The following is a 20,891-nucleotide window of genomic DNA, read 5'->3' on the forward strand; positions in this document are numbered from 1 at the left end:
ACGGTCCATTTTAAAGAAGAATTCAAAGAATTTGCATCAGTACAACGAGATCCAATTCAACAGTGAGGGGGGAACAAAACATGTGGTTAGGAAATAGAGCAGACAGGGAAATAGAGCAGAACAGAAGATAATGATTTCAGTCTTCCTAATATTTAATTGGAGGAAATTTCTGCTTTCCCAACAAGCAGCGTGATAAATTATAGGTAACGGAGAGCTCATGGACTGCTGAATCAGAGAATTAAAAACTTTCCCCAAATATTTTTCGGAGAAGAGACATGATTCACATCATTTAATCAGCAGTGCAAACAGTGCTCAACCAAGCTTGATTCTTTCCTGACCAGGCATCCCTATACAGGACACTGCTATCAAGAATTGAAACTTCTGACTAATTTTTCTGCACTGTCCTCTCAGTCAGGCCGACACACTAAAACTATTTGTAACTTCTCAACTGAGATAAGCTAACTGAACAGCGCAGATGAAACCTGGAACCTTCTAGACAGCATAGCTCAAAATACAGAATGCTTCTATTGAGTTCGGACTCTGGGAATCTCTCAGTAGCTTTTTAAAGATAGTCACTTGGTGCAACCCAAAATTCCACTCATGTCATACCTCAAGACCATGCCTCAGGACTCTCAATGATGACCGTGGCCCCCTCCCACAGGCAACATATAACTGGGGTGTGTCTTCATTGGCCAGATCAGCAATCTGCAAAATAAAAATATAAACAATAGCTAAACACCGGTGATAGATGTAACTGTCATGACAACACACAGATGGCTGAATCAGAGATATAAACTTTCCTCAAATACATTTTGGAGAAGAGACATGATTCACATCATTTAGTCAGCACTATGCACATCGTTCATTAATTGTGTCAAAATAAGCACACAACCAAAACCTGCAAACCTACACAATCCAGGCGATCTGATAGTTGGTGAAACAGATAAGAGTCCAGTTCCATTTAAGAATGCCTGCAAAGTGAAGGATTTAGAATGAACTCTTTTTATACCTGGCATGTCAAAATTGGTGAAAGGCTATCCAGCTCATCCACTAGTACCAGGTTCTTGAGGGGTCGTGGCTGAAAGAAAAAGGTATCTCCTTCTTCCAAAGGCATGGCTGAGGAGAACTCCGGCTCATCATCATCATCTCCTAGATGTGCAATCTGATAAAGGTAACTGGAACAAAAACACAGCATTTACTGATCTGCATAACAAAAGCTTTATACAGCAAATTATGATGACTTTCAATGCGCAGCTTGAAATTTTCAAAAAGAATCTGCATAAATACTTGGGAAAAATCTGCAAAGCTATGGGGAAAAATGCAGAGTTGTGGGGCTAATTGGATAGCCCTTTCAAAGGCAACACAGACACAATGGATCTAATGGCCAGTCTACTCTTCTGTATCATTCAATGTAAAAAATAGTGATCAGCCACAATACTAGCTTCTTTACCACAAGCACCAAAACTGATTCCCATGGGCCACTTGCTGCCTAAGACCCAGAAATCTCACAGTCAACACTCAGGCTACCTGTTATATTTGACATTATATAAAATCGACGGGAAGCTGGGTTAAACCTTTGAGTGAGCCCATGAGGCTCCATAATAGGCACCCAAGAGACCCAAATGATTTATGGCATTGTTGGATGTTCTCCAAAGAATTCAAACATTTAGCCACTTTCAAAGTAAAGTTTATTTATTAGTCACAAGTAGGCTTACATTAACACTGCAATGAAGTTACTGTGAAAATCCCCTAGTCACCACACTCCAGCACCTGCTCGGGTACACCGAGGGAGAATGTAGCACAGCCAATTCACCTAACCTGCACATCTTTGGACTGTGGGAGGAAACCCACGCAGACACTGGGAGAACGTTCAAACTCCACACAGACAGTGACCCAAGCCGGGAATCGAACACGGGTCCCTGGCGTTGAGAGGCAGCAGTGTTAACCACTGTGCCGTCATTAACATTGCCGCACCATCAAATGCTTTCAAGCAACTAATTATTCATCATATTGGTCATGAATAGAAAGGGAGATATAAAATATACAAATAAAACAGCTATTTAATTGCTGCATCATCCACTGCGACTAACAGTAAAACACCGCACACTCACTGATTGCCAAATTCTGATGCAACAAACAGAAATCCAGTCTTCAGGACACACATGGCAGTCGACACAGGAACAGTGTCAAAATACTTCAGCCTGATTTCAGTCACCTGTAAATATACAAGGAGCATGGTTTTAGAAAATAGGGCAGTAATTCAATCACAGGAAAGGGAGGTAATGGGAGAGTAATACATACAACAGAAACCAGAAACAAAAGGAATCACCATCATTTTTTCAATGCACCGCCCAGCACAAGGTTAAAAAGTCTCTCCAGACATCAGCAGATTTTTAATTCTTTATGCAATAGGCTTCTCAGAATAATTTGACAAAGAAAAAAAATGTTTAGTAAGAAAACAGAAATAAAGGAGTAAAATTAAAAATATTAAAAAGTAAGCACCAATATTTTACGGTGAAATGCATCATCAAAGATTTACTCATTCTTGTACTTTACTAAGAATGAGAAAGCATTAATTATTTCCAGGAAAAAAATCCTCATTTGTTGCAAACAACTGCTTGTATGATCCACTGTCAAGAGTTAAGTGACAAATTTACTCGATCCTTTTTTAACTGGCATTAGTGAACCATTCAAGACCTGGATTCTGATCTTAGCACACTAATAGGTCAATACATACCCAAGCCCCTAATTAAATACATGTTCGTGTCTTAAAAATGAAAAATAAAAGTGGCAGTTTAGTTGCACAAGACAGGCTGGTTGATGCAATGCATCAAGTGTTAGTTAGTGTAGTGGGTGGTGTGTAATGGTCAGCCTGCTTGGCAGCTCTTGCTTTGAGCTCTCTCTACTGGCTAACAGCATATAGCCCCTTTATCAGCAAGCCCCATGTAGTGCCTCTCTGTGGTGACATGGGTACATTGCAGAGTACATCACAATGTACATCCCTGGGCACATTGCAGATCCAGTCTAAGTGACAGGGAAGTCAGAGGATGCCTATCCCCACACAATTGGCATACAGAACCACCCACAAACCAGAGCCCCAGAAATGGGTAAATAGCCCAAATGTCCTGTGGATGTTTCAAGAGAAGGCAGCCAAGAGACTAAACCCTGACTCCAGACTGGAGTCCTTTAGGCAGTAATCTTTCGACTGTCAGGCAGCTTTCGAGCAACTTCTGCAGCAGGACTGGAAACAAACAGTAATTGTTTCACCCTTTCCTTTGGACAACACTAGCAATGTCAAGCGGAGTCGATTTGGTAACGCGGGGTCTGCTTACCATGTCCTCATCCGTTTCCAGTGTAATTTTGAAGATGTCTCCTTGTTCAGTCTGTGCCAGAAAGAAGAACATGGACTTTGTCTTATGCGTAGCAGAGCAGACAAAGATCATTCCTCGTTCAGGATCATCCAGGTCGTTCTGGAAGGGAAAGCAGCAATTATGTTCCAAGTGTCACATGTAAATATGCTTCTACTGAAATCATTCCACTGAGATTTCATTACAGGTTAACCTTCATAAAACGTAATGGTTTTATTTGTCTTATTTGCCTGTCCCACTTGTTGTCTACCCTGTCTCTCAAAACTACTAATTCATGCTGGGCTGCTGTTTCACAGGTTAGAACAATCGTCAAGCAGCTCACAAAAGTTACCATGTTTTATTTTTCAGCTGTGAGCAGAATTAGGTTAGTTTGCACACATTTTCACCAGGGATCAATGCATAGTGATCAGATGGAGAACCCAGATAATTTTACACCTCCTTAGCTCAGGGAATTGGTAACTAAATGAAACAAAACTTAGCACAGGCTAGGACTGGCAACTTCATGGAATTCATGGATCAGGACACTAGGGAAGGAGTTAAAAATACTGAGAAATAATAATTTAAAAACTTACCACTCCCTTCCTCAATATAGGAAAGAACATGATTGGCCAAACACAATAGAATCAGTATGAATCAGTCCTTGTCCAAATGCAGCAAGACCTGAACAATATCCAGGTTCAGCTGACAAGTAGTTTCTGTGTCACAAGTGCCAGGCAATGACCATCTCCAAGAAGATAGAATCTAACCATCACCCTTACATATTCAATGGCATTACCATCGCTGACCGCCCCACTATCAACATCCTGAGGGTTACCACGGACCAGAAACTAAACTGGCCATATAAATACTATGGCTACAGAAGTCAGATGCTAGGGAAGGTGGTAGGGTAATGGTATTATCATTGGACTAGTATTCCTGAGACCTAGGGCAATGCTCTGGGCGACCTGAGTTCAAATCCCCCATCGCAGCAGATAGTGGAATTTGAATAAGAATCTAAAAGTGGAATGATGACCATTGTGGATTGTTGTAAAAACCCATCTGGTTCACCAATGTGAACTTTGCTGTTGCTCCACGAGGAAACAACAGTTTTGACACTTTAAAAGTAACTCGCTGACTGTGAAATGCTTTAGGACATCCTGATATGAAAAATGAGATTGTAAAATGCAAATTACTTCCCCAGTATCCTTAGCTAAGCTGAGGTATCTTTTCTGTGCTTTGGCCATGAATGTTATATTTCTGCGAATCTGCATAGGCAAGGATGCATGAACTTCTTACCCTCCTCCTAGGAATGGGGCACCGGATATCAGGCTGGTCCCCAAAATTTTTATAAGTGATGTAGTTTTCAGAGCAGATTAGTACACCGCTAGGTCCATCAGAGCCTCCTGGAACTGGAGTAAAGAAATATTCAATTTAGATTTCCAAAGCGAGGACTGGACCCCATTCTTGAATTTTCAAAATTGGGAGAAATTTAAGAGGAACAGATAAGAAATGAATGCAGAAACTCCTGGGCACAAACAGCAGGCCGGTCAGTATCCAAAAAGACTATTCAATGTTTTGAGTAGAAACTGTGTCAAGAGTTTGGATGTTTTCCTCCCTGAAAGATTGCTGTTTTTAATCTCCTAATGCTAATGGGCCTATGTCTTTCTAACATTTTCATTCTCAAATCAAAGTTCAATGTAACTTTGAGCTGGATCATAATGCCTGCACTTTGAAATAACCACTGAGTGCTGAATATGCATGGAATTGGCTGTGAGGAGCAGCTAAGAGCAGAATCCACAGGCAGCTGAACTCACAACCACTTATGGGAGTCTGGGAGTAGCAACTCGGTTCCTGAATTTTAATTTTGAAATATTTGTACATTCCATGATGTTGCTTAGTGAGGGAGAAAGCCTGCCCTTTTGTTAGACCCGACAGCAATGGCCCATTCCACACATAGCAAAGCTAGATATGTGTGCCCCTCCTGCTGCATTGGGGTTTTCTCTTTCTGTCAACATGCTGTAGGTTCAGACACAGAGCAAAGTTTCCCAAACTCTGCCAAAGAATATTTGTCAACTATGACCTCACATTGACACTCCATGCCACACCACTATAACATTGTTCATTTCCTGCAAAAGTGACCGTTGTAAAATTAATTTAAAGGAAAATTGTTTTTTATTGCCCAGGATAAGCAGAAACAGAGTAAAAGGTGCTAAGATATTTACAGCCAGACATTTTTCATCCCAAAAGAGAAAATGCTGGAAAATCTCAGCAGGTCTGGCAGCATCTGTAAGGAGAGAAAAGAGCTGACGTTTCAAGTCCACATGACCATTTGTCAAAGGTTTGACAAAGGGTCATGCGGACTTGAAACGTCAGCTCTTTTCTCTCCTTACAGATGCTGCCACACCTGCTGAGATTTTCCAGCATTTTCTCTTTTGGTTTCAGATTCCAGCATCCGCAGTAATTTGCTTCTATACATTTTTCATCTCACCAACCTGGGATAAATTTAAATCCAGAGATGAAAGGTCAGTGACCGACCAACTGTCCCAGTCAGTTGTCCTACATTAACTCCAAATTCATCATGCCAAAGCAGGTTGGCATCTAAAAACACGGTAAATGCTGGGAGGATGTTTGGTTTGGCTCACCAACTGAGTTATTCACACACTCCAGTCTGAATCCATCACAAGCACCCTCAGCATACCTGTAATTAGGAAGTTGCCATGTTCCTCCAGAGGTTCACTGTACTTTCTTACAACATGATTCAGGCCCAAATCCAACTCGTAGAATGTCAACGTCTGTTGAGTGTTAGCAGCTGCTTCACCAGTAGGATCACTGTCTGCCTCCTAGAAATAGAGAGAAACTTTCAAGCAAGGAATACAGCCCTTAGTTTAACTAACCCAAGGCTTTTAATTCCCAGAATTTTATCACTGAAGGTACAAAGAATGATTTCTTTGTACCTTCAGAATGATGCAGCCATTAATTTGAATTCTGAACATTCTACTATTGAGATAATTCTACTATTGAGATAATATGTACTTCCCTTTTCTATTGAAGGCACACACAGTGGCCATCCTTTATCTCTGAACCTACCAACAGGCTGAGAACATTGCACAAGTACCCGATCACATTGTTACATTCCCCATCCCATGCTGGTTAGCAGATAGTCATCAGGAATGGGCAAATCAAATTTGGGATCTCTCTCGTCTGTGCACTGCACTCATGCAATTTTTTAACAACTAAAGCACCTGGCTCCAATGATACCATATCATCACAGAAGTTCACAGCACAGAAGGGAGCCTATCTGGACCATCAGACCTCTGCTGGCTCTTTCTTCAGTGAAGGACAATCCCTGTCACTGGCCAGACACTGTGCTCAGTGTTGGCATCATAGTGACTTACAAGCAGAAAACCCAATTTGCTTTCCTGTGCTTACAACTAAACCATTATGATAGCACAATGATGCAAGGAACAGATGGACAATCCTTTTCTATTAATTGTAGTAGTTAATTTTATTCCAAAGTCTTTCATCATGTTATCACCTCCCAAATCCATGCTCATCGTCCCAATTTTCTTTTTGTTCATTTATGGGATGTGGACATTGCTGACAGGGTTGCCCTTCCATTCAGAGAGAACAGCCTGAGAGTCAACCATATTGCTGTGCGTCTGGAATCACCTCAATCAGACCAGGTTAGGATGGCAGATTTCTTTCCCTAAAGGATATTTGGGGCAGCACGGTGGTTAGCACTGCTGCCTCACAACACCAGGGGTCAAATTCCAGCCTCAGGTCACCGTCAGTGTGGCGTTTGCATGTTCTCCTTGTATCTGCATGGGTTTCCTCCGGTTTCCTCCCATAGTCCAAAGATGTGCAAGTTAGGTTGATTGACCATGCTAAATTGCCCCTTAGTGTCAGAGGGACTAGCAGGGTAAATACATGGGGTTACGGGGATTGGGCCTGGGTGGGATTGTTGTTGGTGCCGGTTCAATGGGCCAAATGCAGACCCGGTTCTATTCTTATCAAATCATCAACAGAGAATCAGCTGCAATGGCTTCACTTCCCACTTCGTTATTACCAGAGTTGTCAAAGATTTATTCTTGGCCGGTTCAAATTTCTCAACTACCTGAGGCCCATAGGTGACAGTATCTTTTAGAAACAATCTTGGACAAAACTAAATTGTTTGGATAAATATGAATTAAAATCCAATCAGCACAAAGGAGGTCACTTGGCCCATTGGGTCCATGTTAGTTTTCTGTAGAGCAATTCAATCAGTCCCACCCCCATAATCTGCCATCCAATTTCCTTTTGAGATTCTCAGTATGTAATGGGTAGTTAAACCTGGCACCAGTCTAAGTCAACAAGCACAAGGTTATGGATGAACACTGTCTATGGTCTTATTATTGTTCTAGTTTAAAGGAAAAGAAGAAAGCCTAGACATGTAGGTGAGAATTCCAAAGTGTAGAGAATAAACTGAAGGCACAGTGACGAACGGGTGGGAAAAGGAAGTTGTCATGACTAGAAAACAGAGTTCGCAAAGGGCACGATGTTACAGAGATGGAGAAGAGCAAGACTTTAAAAGGAGATAGAAAGTTCAAATTTGACATGTTCAGTCAGAGGCCTAGAGAAAATGTAATTCATCCAGCAGGAGTGACCGGTGAACAGGACTGGCAGGGGAGAGGATATGGGCTTTGTATGAGACCAAGTTTGTAGAGGTTGAAATATAGGAAGCTGGCCAGGAGAGCATTGGAATAATCGGGTCTAACGGCAACAAAATGAATGAGTGAGAGTTTTAGTTGCAGATTGGCTAAGGCAGAGGTGAAGACAGACAATGGCACAAAAAGTGGAAATAGGCAGTCTTGATGATGAAGAGGATTATGACATTGCTAACTCAGTTTGCAGGTCAAATGAGATTGAATCAGATCGTTGTCACTCACGTCTGTGGTCAGGGAAGGGAGCGGTCATGCGTCTGAGATAGGACCAAAGACAATGGCTTCAGTCTACTAAATATTTAATTGGGGGAAATTTATGATCAAAGCATAAAAACAGTGGGGGAAATCTTAGGCAATGACAAGCTTATGGCTGCTGGATCAGAGAACCAGAAATATCCCCAAATATTTTTCAACGAAGAGACATGATTCACATCATTTAATCAGTAGTACTGAATGCCCACCCCAGCCTCATCCATTCCTCACTGGGCACCAATACTCAGAGCACATCAAGGGTCACTAAGTTACTATCAAGAGGGGAGGCCTTCGCCAACTGAATCTGGAGCGGATAAAGGATGTGAATTTTGCCAGATGGGGTTCAAGAGATTGACGATGTTAACGAAAGGGAAGTAAATAGCTGAACTCTCACAACATTCAGCCATTGAGCTGTAGGCCATGCTGTTTGAAGTTTTTAATCTAAATCAAATATTAGCCTCTGGAGTTAAAATACCTGGTTTCATATTAAACCAAATTATTGATCTTAAGTTTAACCAAGTCTGTTTGAGATAGCTAATCTCAGCCTGCTCCTGTAATCTACCACAATGCCTGGCCCCTGAACCATAGAACTCCAATTTCATTAACAGTAGATAGTAGCATAGGCATCAGATGTCTCTAGCTTATTTAAATTTTGTTTTAGGATGTTATAATAGTTGTATTTAACTACATCAACAGTCCAAAACTAGGCGAATACCTCATAGTCCATCTCAAGACAAGCAAACATAGGATTCTCAAAGCCCACATCCACACCAACTACATGATACACCAGTGTGTTTGCTTTGTGCGCTTCCAGCGGTGAGGAGATGGTGAGACGAGCAGCAGCATCTCTGTTCAGGATATAGACTAGCTTTTGTTTCTCGATGGCACCTAGCAACAAACAAATCATTTCAGTCATGGAACCACAGGATACAATAATCAAATAATTTGCTCCTTAAAAACACATATATCCTCCCAAAGGCACGGTAGATAAATGCATACAGTGAATAGTGCTAAGCCACATATTAGTCGGCTTTACTGGTTATTACTGTTTATTACTAGTTAGTTTTTACTGGTACATTATCACTCACCTATCATAACAGCACGACCTTTCGGATCAACTGCCAGGTACTGTCCAGGCACAATACGGCGGCATCCACTCTTCCCAAAGGTTTCCTGATGGACTTTATCAAAAATATTCTTGGATGGCTGATACTCCAGGATCACAATCCTGCCAGAATCACTACCCACAACTATGTAATCTGCAGACAAAAAGAAATGAGGTGTTTGGCAATTGCTTGCAATGCTTTGAACCAAATAAACTGAAATTAAAAATCCAAAGACAAATGCAATTGTAGGAACAGTAGCAAAATTCCATCACTGCGGTTTCAGAATCTGAATTTAATAATCTAGAAATAAAAATCTGTGATCAGTTATCAGATTATCATATAAACCAAATTGGCTCACTAATATATTTTAGGAAACCAGTCATTATTAACTGGCTTCCTTTATATGCGATTCCTGTTTCACATCAAAATGATGGACTATTAACCGTCCTCCGAAGCGACTCTGGACACTGCCATCTTCTCAAAGGCAACAAGAGATGAACAATAAATGCCAGCCTCACTAGCTACGTTCTGCTGCTGTATTTTGAAACTGAATGCAGGAGCCAGATGCTGTGGTAAGCTAAATGTTGGGATCAAAATGGGTGGCAAGTTTCTTTCTTCTCTTTTTCGGCCAGTGCAGACACAATAGGCTGAATGGTCTCTTTCTGCACCATAAAACTTTTCTATGGTTCTATTTTCAGAATGGTTGCTGGAGTACTAAAAGCAACCTAAATAAGTTTAAATATTAATATTGCCATCTAGAGATTTCGTGGCATGTTTCTAAAAGCCCTTGGACTAGAACAAATATGATTGCAAAATGTTAAATTAAGGATTTTTCTAGTTAGTACATGAGACAATTACAAATTTATCTAGAAGTTAACAAACCTAAATAATTCTGACTAGTGTCCAGTCTACAGTTCCAAAGCACCCACAGCTTGTTTACTTCAATTTCTATCACCACACCCTTCCATGTTAAACAATTTGATAGTACTGATGAAGTTTTCAAACATTTTCATAGATGCTTGCAGAGCTGACCCATCTCATGCTTTTTGACCCGAGAATCGATCAAAAAGCAATTGGAAATCCAGTCTCACTGACAGCTGCACCTGTTTGTGTAACTGTGTGTGCAGAAAGCCACAATTAAGTAACTGCTTGTGGGTCACCAAAACTAGCCACTAATATACATGTTTCTGGTGGAAAAATTCTATTCCATTAGTCACTGACCAGTATAGTCCTAAGATACACAAGGCCAGCAGAAACTTCATTCATTTCCCTGAAGCAGAGCAGAATGAACTGATCTCAACCATAACACCCACTGAAACACTCCATCTTAGCAACTTGACTTACAAATATTTATTTTAAAAGCCAACCAGAGTTATTGTACCTAATTAGGTAGGAAAAATATATATATGAAGTCAAGGCTAGCTCAGGTTCAGCTGTGATGTTCTTCTGGTTAAACTGCCTTCTACGATTTACTGTCCAGACAGGCCATTTGAAGGGAGCACTGGAGGACTAAATATGCTCATGGATTCGTACCCTAGGGCTACTTTGACAACAAGGAAGATGGAAGCAGATGGGGGAATTTTAATTTGCTGAAATAACAAACATAGGCAAATCCACATTTCTAAAAGTTCTTACCTTTGGTACCTCCAGTTAACCTGAAGGCCATTAGAGAACGAATTATCCCAAAGGCCTCCACTGTAAGCAGTGTATGGACCTTTCCAGTATTTGCATCTGGGCGGAGTAACTCCAAGATCTTCCCCCTGGAAACAACAATCTCCTGCATTTTGGTGCCTACAATACACGCACAAGTGTCAATCAGGACATTTCAAACCACATATTTCCCATTCCTTAAAATTGCATAAAATGTTATGGAGGATTGGAACTTGGAATGGTTTTGCCACTGGGACAATGGGCACTAAATGACAAATGATTGATATTGCTGGAAGTCAAGTTTATTTTGTATAAATGGTTTAAGTACAGAAACAAATATATTGTGCGAACTCTTTATAAATCACTGATTAGGCCTCAGGTGCAATAATGTGTCCAAGTCTGGGCACCACACTATAGGAAGCCTTAGAGGTTTACTATGGAGAGACTAGTAAAGCTGGGAGTGTTCTCTTTATTAAATATCCTTCTTAACTTCACCATAGATGCTCAAAATTGAGAGATTTTAGTAGTTTTTCCCAACCTCCACCTGTTTCCAACAGAAAAAGTGTTTTTTTAAATATATGTAGTAAGTTATGATCCAGAACAGTGATGGGCAACCTAGGCCAGTGAGTGGGCCATATAAGTGCCCTTCATCATCTCAGTGGGCCGCAAGATTGAAATCAGGCAGGTTCACTATCTGTGACTCTTGAATACATTTAATATATACCTAATATTTTATAACGAATGATAGAAAATGTTTATTCCTTCATATATTAATAGAACTGTCAGCAGCTTCAAATGGTAAAGAAATAAATATTTACACTTTGGACACTGAAAGAGCGCACAGCTTTCACTGTCAATGTTATATGCAATCAGCATACTGCTGGAAAGGGTGTTGGAAGCAGATTACATAACTTTCAAAAGATAATTGGCTGAAAAGTTGAAGAGGAAACATTTGTATGGATTTGGGAGAGGTCAGGATGGTGTGTAACTAATTAGAGAGCTCTTGCAAAGATGAGATAGATGGTGATTCTGGTCACTATGCATTCATGATAATTTCACATTTCAAACAGTGACTTTTTTAATATAAAAATATTGCAGTGTTTTCAGCTCCTTTTAAGTTGCTCTGGCCTATGTATTTCTAATGTCAGACTTGTTCCAAAGAAGGGAGCGCAAATGGTATCTTTTTTCAGCAAGTGTGGGGCAATAAAAGCGAGTCCTTTATGAAGAAAGTATTTCCCCAGACCACTTTTTAAAATTTCTAATAAAATGGATACTCGCTAAATAGGCTCTGACCCATTTGAGCCTAGTGAGCCATTTCCCTGCAGTGGTCAGTGCACTGTCTCAGGAGAGGACAGAATAAAATTGGGAGGAAGTAAAGCAATATGGAAATATGAAAGGACTAAGTTCATAAAATAAGTTAGTCATAGTTAATCGCAGAAGTTGAAAACAATTACTGATTCTCACCTGAAAAGTTTCCATGAATGGCATGCGATATGCCAGTTGCTCTCTGAAGGGTCAGGTTATACAAAAACATGATTGCAGTGTTTCTGTTATCACCAAGTATGAAAGGTCACATCCAACTTCCAGCTCTTAAAGGAGTGGCTTCAGAGAGAAAGAGAAAAAATTGAACTGAGCAATTATATAAATACTTGAGATCATGAAAATAGATTTAAGAGAGAGCCAAAAAACAATTGCAATACTTGATGACCGAGACCCCTTTTCAGAAAATCAGTAAGCATCCCACTAAAACAGAATGGATCAAATCAAAGCTGTCATCACAAAATTGATTGTATTTATATATTTATTCAGTATTTTAACATACAACTGTTCCTGTTTGAAGTACTTTAATTGCTGTGTAAATGCTTAATAGACCTACCCCAGACAGAGCAATAAACGGGGTAGTGGTCAGACTCATGTGATCCAGGTTTTAAGAAGGAATATCGAGTCTGCTTCTGATTCAAATTACTCTGGCTGGACAGGACCATCAGGTGAGAGGAGGAACAGGCTTATTTGTCATGCTGGCTCCCTCAAGAACTTACATGATGAGTGGCCACTTGGGCAACAGAAGAGAAGGTAGGCATGGAATCACAGACTAACATGAAACAATTTCAGACAAGAACAGTAAATGTCGTCAGTTGGATAGGGTTAAAGGGAGACCTGAACTGCTGGTTTTACAACAGGTTAATGAACTGCTACTTCAGATCAAACAGTAAACTTCAAGTTCTGAACACTAAAATCTCTAACCTACAAAGTTCCTCAGTTCAGAATGAATTATTAGACACTGTCCCCAGAAGAGAGACTTGACAGGTGACAAAGAGCAGGGACTTTTGAAATGAGCTTCAGTAAACTGTTTCAGAGCGAAGTGCTGGTGGCATAGAAAATAGAGCGACACAGTGAAACATCACATTTGTCCTTACTTTCTGTTGGAAACAAGTATGTAAGGATTCTGGTCACCAAACTAAACTCAGGAAGAAACAATTACAGCTACACAACATTGGACAAGCAGGCAAAACTCACAACAAGTCCCAAACATCTCCCTATAAATGCAGCTGTAATTAAAAATTGCCTCAAAAATTCTCCAGGGACACAGTGTGGCTCTCAATAAGGATGCAAAACTCCAGATGTTTAAACATAAATCCTCATCCAGGGTCAATTGTAAAACACACTCACTACACACGTCAAGAAGCAACCTGGCAGCTACGACATATCTTGCTTGGCAAATCATTTACCCATTATGGTCATCATCTTAATTAAGTATTTTATTTACAAGCTGACAGTTTTATTCCTAAGTTCTTGAGGAACAAGCACTGCCCTCACTATCCATATGTACTGTGCAGAAAGTCAAAAAATTATTTGGTTACTGTAACTGCAGGGAGGAGGGGAATCTGTATTATGTATTGCTTTTACACCATGTTGCCAGCAAATCAATTTAAGACAACAAATCTGCAGCATAAAGGTCACGATTTATGCCATTTATACAATGCGTGACGAGTCTTCAACAGATCCATTGTTCTATTCTGACCTTCAATTGGTAATATAAAATGAGATAAGAGAGCCTATGTTGTACAGGAAGACAAGTTTTGAGTAGACTAGGATTACAGTGCTACGAGTTTAGAATTAGAGGCAACCTAATTGAAACATAAAATTCAAAAGTAACTCGAAATTGTAACAGATGTGGGCAGCATGTTTCCTCTGGCTCGGGAAATCTAGAACACAGAGTCTCAAAATAAGGGCTCAGCCATTTAGAGCTAAGGTGGGGAGAAATTTCTTCACTCGGAAGGTTGTGAATTTTTGGAGCTCCCAATTCCAGGGAGTAAGATGCTCAGTCATATCAGCCATAATTTTGCTGAATGGCAGAGCAGGCACATGCTTACAAGAATTCCATTTTAGTTTGAATTCAAGGAGTCTGGCCTTTGAGCCCAATGTCCGCACTGCCACATCCAGCTCCCTTATTCCAACAGCAGATTCATTGACCTACATTTTTTGTTGACAAGCATCTAGTGGTCCTGAATCCAAACTGAAATTGGTTCCATTGGTCTTCTTCTGTCTCAGAGGCACAGAAGACATGTGCCTTTGAGAAAACATTAGTGAGGATGGGGCGTGACCATGCTTCCACATGTCCCATCTCCTGAGGGTCAACAAGTTTAACAGTGGAGCCAGGAAGGAGGTTACACCAAACCTTCCCTCCCCATGATTGGCAGGGCTGGAGGGGGGAGGGAGTATTTTGCATGGGCCTGCAGCAAGAGGAAGTGAAATAGAAAACAGGGCGTGAAATCATTTCAGGGCTATATTTAAGATATGCAGCTAGTGAATTGCAGCTCATAATGGCTGACAGAAACCATCTCCTAGCATTTCACAAACCCACGTCTTCCAAAAGCTTTAAAAACATCAAATACTGGAAAAGTTCAGCAGGTTTGGCAGCAATTAACTTTCAGGTCCAAAATTACTCTTCTTTGTAACCAAAGAAATCACATTAGACTCGAAACATTCATTCTATTTCTCTTGACAGATGCTGCCAAATTGCTGAATTTTTCCAACATTCCCTGTTATTAGTTCAGATCATGATGTGGAGATGCCAACGTTGGACTGGGGTAAACACAGTAAGAGTTTTTAACAACACCAGGTTAAAGTCCAACAGGTTTAAATGCCATTTGCTACCAAATAAACCTGTTGGACTTTAACCTGGTGTAGTTAAAACTCTTACATTAGTTCAGATCTCCAGCATCCGCAGCATTTAGCTTTCCTTCAAAAGTTAATTCGGCCAATCGAACCTGCACCAACAACAATCCCACCAAGGCCCTATACCCATAAACCCCATGCATTTACCCTGACAGTAAGGGGCAATTTAGCACGGCCAATCCACCTAACCGGCACACCTTTGGATTAAGGAAGTTGGGAAGGTGCACAAGGTACGAGTGAACACTATGGGTCGAAGTTTTCCAACAAGCTGAGGCCACATTTCCACCTTATATTTTGGATTCTACTCGGGAGGGATTTTTCCTACAGCTCCAACTCTATTCCAGATTTAACATTCCCACCTGAACAGCGCATGCGCAACCCCTCAGGCAACTGGCCGCCTTTTTTAAAAACTATTTTTAAAAAGCAGCCGCCAGCACTCCAGCTGCTTCTTCAAATCTAATCCCACCTACTTCTGCAGACCTCACCGGCCTCCCGTCTCAACACGATTTCCCACCCCCCACCATCGCTGCTCTGTAGGCCCCAAAGCCCGCCCGCCACCTGCGGCTCACCAAACAATCCGCCGCAGCGCGTCCGCTCAGAGTCGCATCGATCGCCAATACTGGAATAATTAGCACCGCCAGCGATCTCGGAGTCAGCAAGGGCCGCGGTACCCGCCGTCAAAGGAAGGATGCTGCCGATATCCCTTCAGATGCTCCACTCCATGTCGCTGCGTCCCGTTAGCCCCGCAGCTGCCAGGCCGCCGACAACCTGGGGTCCTTGACGCATGGATAGGTAGCCAGCGCGGGCCTGAGTCAGGCTGCACATGCGCAGAGCAGGCAACTACTCTAAAGAAAAACACATTAAATATTTAAAAATTATATTTAACAACCAGTTTTACAAATATAAACACAATTACAATATAAATTGCTGCATAATATATTTTTCAGGCACCCGTTTAAACAATGTCTCTGTATCGCTTGCTGTGTTGAGCAGACCTAAGAGATAAAATAAATTATACACAACTGACATAGAACATTACAGCGCAGTACAGGCCCTTCGGCCCTCGATGTTGCGCCGACCAGTGAAACCAATCTAAAGCCCCTCTAACCTACACTATACCAATATCTTCCATATGTTTATCTAATAACCCTTTAAATGCCCTTAATGTTGGTGAGTCCACGACTGTTGCAGGCAGGGCATTCCACACCCTTACTACTCTCTGAGTAAAGAACCTACCTCTAACATCTGTCCTATATCTATCACCCCTCAATTTAAAGCTATGTCCCCTCATGCTAGCCATCACCATCCGAGGAAAAAGGCTTTCACTATCCACCCTATCTAATCCTCTGATCATCTTGTATGCCTCTATTAAGTCACTTCTTAACCTTCTTCTCTCTAACGAAAACAGCCTCAAGTCCCTCAGCCTTTCCTCATAAGACCTTCCCACCATACTAGTCAACATCCTGGTAAATCTCCTCTGCACCCTTTCCAATGCTTCCACATCCTTCCTATAATGCGGCGACCAGAATTGTACGCAATACTCCAAGTGTGGCCGCACCAGAGTTTTGTACAGCTGCAACATGACCTCATGGCTACGAAACTCAATCCCTCTACCAATAAAAGCTAACACACCGTACGCCTTCTTAACAACCCTATCAACCTGGGTGCCAACTTTCAGGGATCTATGCACCGAGATCTCTCTGCTCATCCACACTACCAAGTATCTTACCATTAGCCCAGTACTCTGTATTCCTGTTACTCCTTCCAAAGTGAATCACCTCACACTTTTCCGCATTAAACACCATTTGCCACCTCTCAGCCCAGCTTTGCAGCTTATCTATGTCCCTCTGTAACCTGCAACATCCTTCCGCACTGTCCACAACTCCACTGACTTTAGTGTCGTCCGCAAATTTACTAACCCATCCTTCTACGCCCTCATCCAGGTCATTTATAAAAATGACAAACAGCAGTGGCCCCAAAACAGATCCTTGCGGTACGCCACTAGTAACTGAACTCCAGGATGAACATTTCCCATCAACCACCACCCTCTGTCTTCTTACAGCTAGCCAAACCGCTAAATCACCCTCAATCCCATGCGTACGTATTTTCTGCAATAGCTTACCGTGGGGAACCTTATCAAACGCTTTACTGAAATCCATATACACCACATCAACTGCTTTACCCTCATCCACCTCTTTGGTCACCTTCTCAAAGAACTCAATACAGATATTATCAAACATTTGCAGTCAAACTAGTATCTTTATTGCAACAATACTGCTCTAAATGCAGGTTTCAGTTATTCTTTCACCAAATACTTCAACAGAACTTAAACTTTTCATTCTGAATTCTATTAATAAAGCTGCCCATGACAGACTAAGGAATATAAATGGAGGATTTTGCAAGGAGTCTGGACTTGTGATTCATTTATAGGTATAGAATATAAAAGTCCAATTGGGAATTATTTTGTTCTGAGTTGAAAATTAAGGCAGGTTTACGTCTAATGGGCTCTGCATCCTTAGGATTTGTGGTTTAGTTGGTTTAATAAACAGGAAATCCTGGGTACAAATCCCAGTAGAGCATTTCTACATTTGTACTGATCTGTGCAATTGAGCAGCTCTCTAGGATGGCACGGTGGCACAGTGGTTAGCACTGCTGCATCACAACGCTAGGGACCTGGGTTCAATTCCTGGCTTGGGTCATTATCAGTGCGAATCTGCACATTCTCCCCATGTCTGTGTGGGTTTCCTCCAGGTGCAATGGTTTCCTCCCACAGTCTGAAAGCCATGCGGTTAGGTGGATTGCAGGCTGTCCTGTCTGGAGACAATACACATCTCTTTAACCTGTGCTTAATGTTCCCTCCACCCACATTGTCTGTATCTTTAAGATCTGGCTGGCTGTAGGGATTCGCATTCTAATCAGTATTCTGTAACTTGATTTTTGTGTCTCTGTGCCCTGTTTGAGAGCACATTTCCACTCCATCTGACGAAGGAGCAGCGCTCTGAAAGCTAATGGTGTTTGCTACCAAATAAACCTGTTGGACTTTAACCTGGTGTTGTTAAAACTCTTACTATTAGGTGGATTGGCCATGCTAAATTCTCCCTCATTGTACCTGAAAGGTGTCAGAGTGTGGCGACTGGGGGATTTTCACAGTAACTTCTTTGCAGTGTTAGCCTGCTTGTGACACTAATCAATAAACTTTAAACTGATGATGAGGGGAGATGGTCGTGCTGTGATCATTGGACCAGAAGTCCAGGGAACATGGGTTTATAATCCTGCCATGGCAGCTCATGGAATTCGAATTAAATTAATAAAGTCTGGAATTTAAATGGTTTCTCTTTCATTAATGCCGCCCTCCCTTTCAGGGAAGGAAATCTGCCAACCTCCCCCACTCTAGCCCACAGTCCAGACACACCCTCTTACCTGGCTCAATAAGCCACTCAAGGCCAATTAGAGATGGACAACAAGTCATGCCCATATCCCATTAAAAATGAAAGGAAAAAAGATTGGACTCAAAATGTTTCTCCACTGAGGCTGCTATAGCTGCTGAGTATTTCCAGAACTTATTGTTTTAGTTTTGTATCTGCATCAATCCACAGTATTTTGCTTTTAGTTTACATCTGATGGGTTTGATAGTATTCAAGGAATAATTATAAATACTCTACTTTCTTGGAATCTGCCTGAGCTACATCATTTATTCCCAGAGAATGCATCTTGCTGACTACCAATCTTGTTCTATGGCAAAGCTCTTGTTTAGGATTCAAATTTTGTCGCGACATTTTAAATGCTCCTTCCATGAGTTTTTCTAAAACATTTTCATCTAAAATGAGTGAATCTTCATTTTAGCACAAAGAATAGCCTTTGAATAATAAGTTGTTTCAAATAATTGTCCCCACCATTTTGCCACACAACGAATTACGTGATCTCAACCACTACTCCCATGTGACCCCTCACATGCTATTCCCATCCATGCCATCCCATCCTTCTGATGCCACCTCTCTCATGCCACTTCATTCCTCACAGGAACAATCCTTCCAACAAGGATAACTTTGTTGTTGGGCTCCTGTTACATTCCTTTTTTCCCTCCATCATTGCCACCAACCATTGTCAGTCGCACCAAATCAACCTACTAACAGACAAACCCCGTAATCTGACCATGATGACAACAGACTGAATCATTAAATGGCTCCAAGAAGGAGATAAATATATTTCTAATTTTAAAAAACAGGTTAAAGGGATAGGGAGGTGGATTTGAGACCAAGGAAAGATCAGCCATGATCTGATTGAATGGTGGAGTCAACTCGAAGGGCTGAATTTGCCTACTTTTGCTCCCAATTCCTATGTTTCTATTCCAGATGGCCAAAAAACTGGGTATTAGATAGTTTGTATAAGCATGGGAACCTTCCGTCTCGTAAGGCTATGGTCTTTGCCAAGTTGGTCCACTCCATGTTATACCTCACCTGGTGTGGCTCGGAGCCCCACTCTGGCAGGTCTATCTCTGCCACATTTGCTGCAGTGGAAGACAGTGGGCTGAGAAGGTACACAGTTCACTGATCCTGTTTTCTCTGGGTTCTGTTCTCGACCACCTGAGCTTTTTATTTCTGCCCACCTACTTCCACTGCCCTTTCAAACAGTCAGCCTCCCGAGGCCATAGCCATCAGCAGCTGTTTCCCAATGCCAGTGAGAATATCCACCGATCTCCTTGTAGTAGAAACATGGACAACCAGGAGAGTGTGACCAGCGGCATTGTCAACATAGAACAACTCTGATGAGGACTTGGTGCTGTCATTGACTTGGGTACAAACAACTGTAGTCAACTTGGGTACAATCAACACTAGGCACTAAAAGTACTCAAACTTCCAAGCTTTATTACTCATGCACAAGGAGAACATCTATGCAGTGCAATGCACTTCTAGGATGTTCTGTTGATTCGTACAGATAATTAGCAGTTATAGTTAATTACAGCAAATGAGAAATTAGCAACTTTCTAATCCTTCATTTGCATACATAGTCCACCAATCATAGCATAGGTTTTTACCCTTATCCAATAGAAAACTGTCTCCTTCTAACCCTTCATTAGCATAATATGTCACCATATCTTGTTTTTTGACTTGTCATGGTAACTTGTCTTTGTTTCATCCTGTGGCAAAGGCCAGGAATGTAGTGTTTATGAAACTGACACAAAGTTAAATTAGTCTCTTCCCTGAATACGCAACTGCTGGCCTCATCTGAGGCCTTGTCTGATAATAAGCACTTTCCATTCTTGCTGACAGAGTTGCCGGCCTAGTTGTTGTAACTTAATTTCCACAGTGCAATGTTGTCTTGGATCTCAGCTTGGCAAGGTTCAACAGCTTTCTATCCATTCTGGAATGTGGGTTGACCCCTCTGTGAACGACCTAAAGGCTTATGACAGCAGCAAAGAGAGAAATATGCCAAAGAGTGTCAGTGCCAGAACAAAACCCTGTTTGTCTCCACTGCAGACCTCATAGAATTCTGATGTTGCCCTGTTCATAGCTGACTTTACCCGTTGTGTTGTTGTAGAAAGAGGGATATCCAGATGCCCTTTGACATGGGGAATGTTAGGAACATGTATATAGTGATCAAAAAAGGCAGCAGATCCATCAGCAAAGAAAACAGCCCCATTGAAAACAAAGGCAGGG

At 41.4% G+C, this 20,891-nt stretch overlaps 1 protein-coding gene across 1 annotated transcript in view; it reads right to left on the reverse strand.

Annotated features, from left to right (window-relative positions):
• sf3b3 (splicing factor 3b, subunit 3) overlaps positions 1-15,999 on the reverse strand; it is a 56,546-nt gene extending 40,547 nt beyond the window's left edge. The window contains exons 1-11 of the mRNA XM_078211142.1: positions 15,804-15,999; positions 12,520-12,657; positions 11,041-11,196; positions 9,388-9,558; positions 9,015-9,187; positions 6,046-6,187; positions 4,644-4,756; positions 3,333-3,470; positions 2,112-2,215; positions 1,010-1,175; positions 610-705 (exon numbers count right to left, since the gene is read on the reverse strand). Of these exons, the coding sequence (XP_078067268.1) occupies positions 610-705; positions 1,010-1,175; positions 2,112-2,215; positions 3,333-3,470; positions 4,644-4,756; positions 6,046-6,187; positions 9,015-9,187; positions 9,388-9,558; positions 11,041-11,196; positions 12,520-12,589 (1,329 nt within the window). The 5' untranslated portion in view covers positions 12,590-12,657; positions 15,804-15,999. The remainder of the gene's footprint in view (positions 1-609; positions 706-1,009; positions 1,176-2,111; positions 2,216-3,332; positions 3,471-4,643; positions 4,757-6,045; positions 6,188-9,014; positions 9,188-9,387; positions 9,559-11,040; positions 11,197-12,519; positions 12,658-15,803) is intronic.
• Positions 16,000-20,891: the final 4,892 nt, after the last annotated feature.

Source organism: Mustelus asterias, chromosome 4, assembly GCF_964213995.1.
Source record: "Mustelus asterias chromosome 4, sMusAst1.hap1.1, whole genome shotgun sequence".
NCBI lineage: Eukaryota > Metazoa > Chordata > Chondrichthyes > Carcharhiniformes > Triakidae > Mustelus > Mustelus asterias.